Below are 3,507 nucleotides of genomic sequence, written 5' to 3'. Positions count from 1 at the left end.
TTAATTTTTTTATTTTTTTTGGCGGAACTGGGGATTGAACTCAGACACTTGCGCTTGCCAGGGAAGTGCTTATTCCCCTGAGCCATCTCCCCGGCCCCAATGTTCTTGGTTTAAAGACTGCTAGGTCCTGTTTAGATGAGATCAGGCATATTTGGGGTGCTCTGACAATACACTGTTAGGTCTTACTTAAAGCTGAAAAATAAAGTTAGAGTGGAGCATAACTGGAATTTCATTGGGAAGGATAAAGTAACACACCTGTGTTTTACTTATTTTTCAGGCAACTATACGCTCAGAGTTGATTGTACGCCTCTTCTTTACCAGCTCGTGTATAAACTGACAAAAGAGGTACAAAGGGGAACCTGTCTTCCTGCGATTCCCGAGGAATGGCTGAATGCATAACATTTTCCTGACTTAATCAGTGGCTTTTAGTTTTTAAGTTGATACCAGACCATCCTATACCTGACTAGTAAATAACAAGTAAAAATAGGATCTGAATGCATGACTTGCTTTGTGGCAATTAGGAAGATAGTGCTGCCATTCTTGCTAATACGGGTGCTCACACTTGTGTAGGGAATCTAATGTTAATCAGGTAGGAGTGCTTTGATACAGGGCAAAGAGCGCTGAGTTAAAATGGAAAAGTGTTAGTTTCAAACACTGCCTTTGCTAGCAACTTTTTTCTTTATGCAGCCAATGTCCATTGGGTGATTACTTTGAGTCAAGCCCTGGAAAATGAATTCTGGTAACAAGAGGGATAAAAGATCACAGAATTCAAAGAGGGTACAGGCCTGTCAATGTGCAATTAAATTCTCTGGGCCTTCTTATACTGTTTATGAGAGAACAGGTGTAGAATACAGACTGCAGAACGTTGGGATAGCCGGCGGGAGTTGGGAATCACGGGGGTGTTATAGCGCCACAGGTGCTTGGACTGTCAAGTGGAAGCACACGTAAGGAAGAGACGGGGCTATGAAGCGGGGACTCAGCACTGAACAGTGATGTGGACGTACCAAAGAGCCTGCTCTCTGACCTGAATTTGGCTCAGTGTGGCCTAAGCATGTGGTATTGATGGAAAGGCGGTAAGAGAGAGTGCGTGGGGAGGCTGAGCAGGAAGTTTGCTGCAAGTTCAAGGCCAGCCTGGACTACAAAGTGAGCTCAAGGCCAGCCTGAACCACACAGTGAAACCCTGTCTCAAAAAGACAAACACACAGAGAGAGAGAGAGAGAGAGAGAGAGAGAGAGAGAGAGAGAACAATGTATGAAAAATCAGATGAGAAATTTGCACATCTGGTGACAGAGAAGTTAATTTTTGACAAGACTGTTCATTATTTGCGTGACTATGTAGCGAACAGACAAATAGTAAATCTGAAGGCAAAATAGAAATGTTCGTGATTGCATATTACATAGGAATGTTGTACATATTAAGTGAATTATAGATAAAAATAACCTGACAGCTAATGCAGTTCAGGTCCCAGGGCATTATATGAGCTACTTGCTTACTACCTGTGCACTTCACTTAAGTGAATCTCTGCTATCGAATTTGCCTATAGAAATGCTTGCTTCAGGGTCAGCCTTAGAGAACAATGTGAAGCAGGCATCATTTTTTCCTCAGTACTATGTCCTGATCTCCCTTCATGTATCTTCTGCCTTTTACTGTTTCTCTAAAAACTCCTTTTCCTGAGTAAGAGTTCTCTTTCACACTCATCACAACCCTGTCACCCTCATTTTTAAAAAAAAGTTCATAAAAGCATCTTATTGAAAGGCAGACTGTAACAGAGTCCTTTTATGTGTATTTATTTATTTATATTTTAGGGAAGGGTCTATGGGGTCTCACCATGGCATAGTGACTCCAGTAGCATACATTGGAGTCAGAGATCCCCTGTTTACCACCTCCCAAGAGCTGGGATTGCAGGTGCGTGCCATCATGCCCAATCTCAATTGTCCTCTCAGTGCCCCCCGGGGCAGGGCCAGCACGGCAGGTGGAGGGATCGAACCCCTGGCCCCTAAGCCTGCTTGCAGGTGATTTAATCTGCTGAGCTATTTGGCTGGCTCACATTTATGATTTTTGATGTCTTAGAACTCTAACTCCTCCCTTTGAGGTCAATGATGGTAGGAATTTTGGAATCAGCAAGCAGGAGAGGTTTTTGTCCATGGCCTTATTACAAAAGCACATGCATATTGATGGCCATACCAAGAGTCAAACAACTGGATGCTTTTCACTTCCCTATCAATTCATTATTATAGTTTAACCTTTAATATGTCAGATAAACCATCGTTTGGGGATATAGCAGAGCAGTTGCCACATACAGTGAGAAAGGAGATCAGGGATTTATGTACAGAAGGATTGTGGTTGGTACTGAGAGTACGTCTAGCTGAGGCTGTTGAGATGGGTAGAGATTGAGCAGATCGAAAGGATACACTTCAGGATAGTAAGAAACTGCATCAATGAGGATTTTGCTGGGAATTCAATACAACTCACTAGGCATAAGAACTTCAGTAGGAGCTGTGCTAAGGAAATTGGCAGAAGCAGAGCAGAGAGAGAAGCCAGTCAGCTCGCTGGAGGATGATGGAGTAGCTCTGGAGTCATGAAATGCAGAGGGATGTTTCTAGTTACTATCACCATGTAGATCTGTTCTTGCTATGTTATTCAGCTGGCCTTGAAATCCTGCGCTCAAGCAACCTTCCTGCCTCAGTCTCTCAAAGTAATTGGGACAAAGGTCATGCTGTGGCATCCCGCACCCAACCTGATTCTAAATTAAAGGTATTGTAGGTAACAATGAATTCCCATCTCATCTGTAGGAAGCTACAAGGGCAAATGACTGTCCCCAGCCTGCTTAGCACTGCGGGAAAAGGAGGGCTCCTTGCTGTAGGCTAGTGAAGGCCTGTGCCCCGAGTACACGCCAGGCCTTTGCACTTGTGAATAGATGCAGGACAGCCGGTCCCAAAGCGTGGGCCAGCGCTGACAAGTTTATTCAGTGCTCTGTCACTGCTATTTTCTCAGGAAGCCCTTTACTTAGGGCATGTCTGTCTCTCATCTGGTATCTGGAGTTCTTTATAAGAGTTTGCTATTTTCCTTTGCATTACATATTACCACTTTGCATTGCACATTTGTTTGATGTGTGGATCCGTTTAAGCTAGACTGGGTTTTTTTTTTGCATTGTATATATTTATTTTTATGCTACCATATTGTTGTCACTTAACATGCAGAAGTCTAAATATAAGTATGATATTGAATTTTCCAAAATCAAGATGCATTTTTCAATGTAGTTATTTAAAATTTCTTAATTTTACAAAAAGTGAAATATAAACACATTTTAAATTCCATCAAATTTTGATTCTCACTATTTTATACCTTACAAACACATAGAGCTATAGTTTGTTGATTTACAAGTAATATAAGTTTTTTTTTGACATCAGTTATTTTATTTTAAAGAAAAAAAATAAAAACAATAGTACAAAATCTCAAAACAAGATTTTAGGAGAGTAACAATGGTTAGTACATTGTGTATTGTTA

At 41.4% G+C, this 3,507-nt stretch overlaps 1 protein-coding gene across 5 annotated transcripts in view; it reads left to right on the top strand.

The window, feature by feature from the left end:
- LOC101572733 (N-acetylated-alpha-linked acidic dipeptidase 2) overlaps positions 1 to 3,507 on the top strand; it is an 87,560-nt gene that overhangs the window by 49,474 nt on the left and 34,579 nt on the right. For all 5 annotated transcript variants that reach the window (XM_004641913.2, XM_023702153.1, XM_023702154.1 and 2 more), the window contains one exon: positions 278 to 345. In XM_004641913.2, coding sequence (XP_004641970.1) covers positions 278 to 345 — 68 coding nt within the window. The remainder of the gene's footprint in view (positions 1 to 277; positions 346 to 3,507) is intronic.

The sequence above is a fragment of the Octodon degus genome, unplaced genomic scaffold, assembly GCF_000260255.1.
Source record: "Octodon degus isolate 3935 unplaced genomic scaffold, OctDeg1.0 scaffold00146, whole genome shotgun sequence".
NCBI classification, from domain to species: Eukaryota; Metazoa; Chordata; class Mammalia; order Rodentia; family Octodontidae; genus Octodon; species Octodon degus.
Note: the sequence above shows the minus strand (reverse complement) of the source record. Positions and strands in the feature narration are given on the sequence as shown.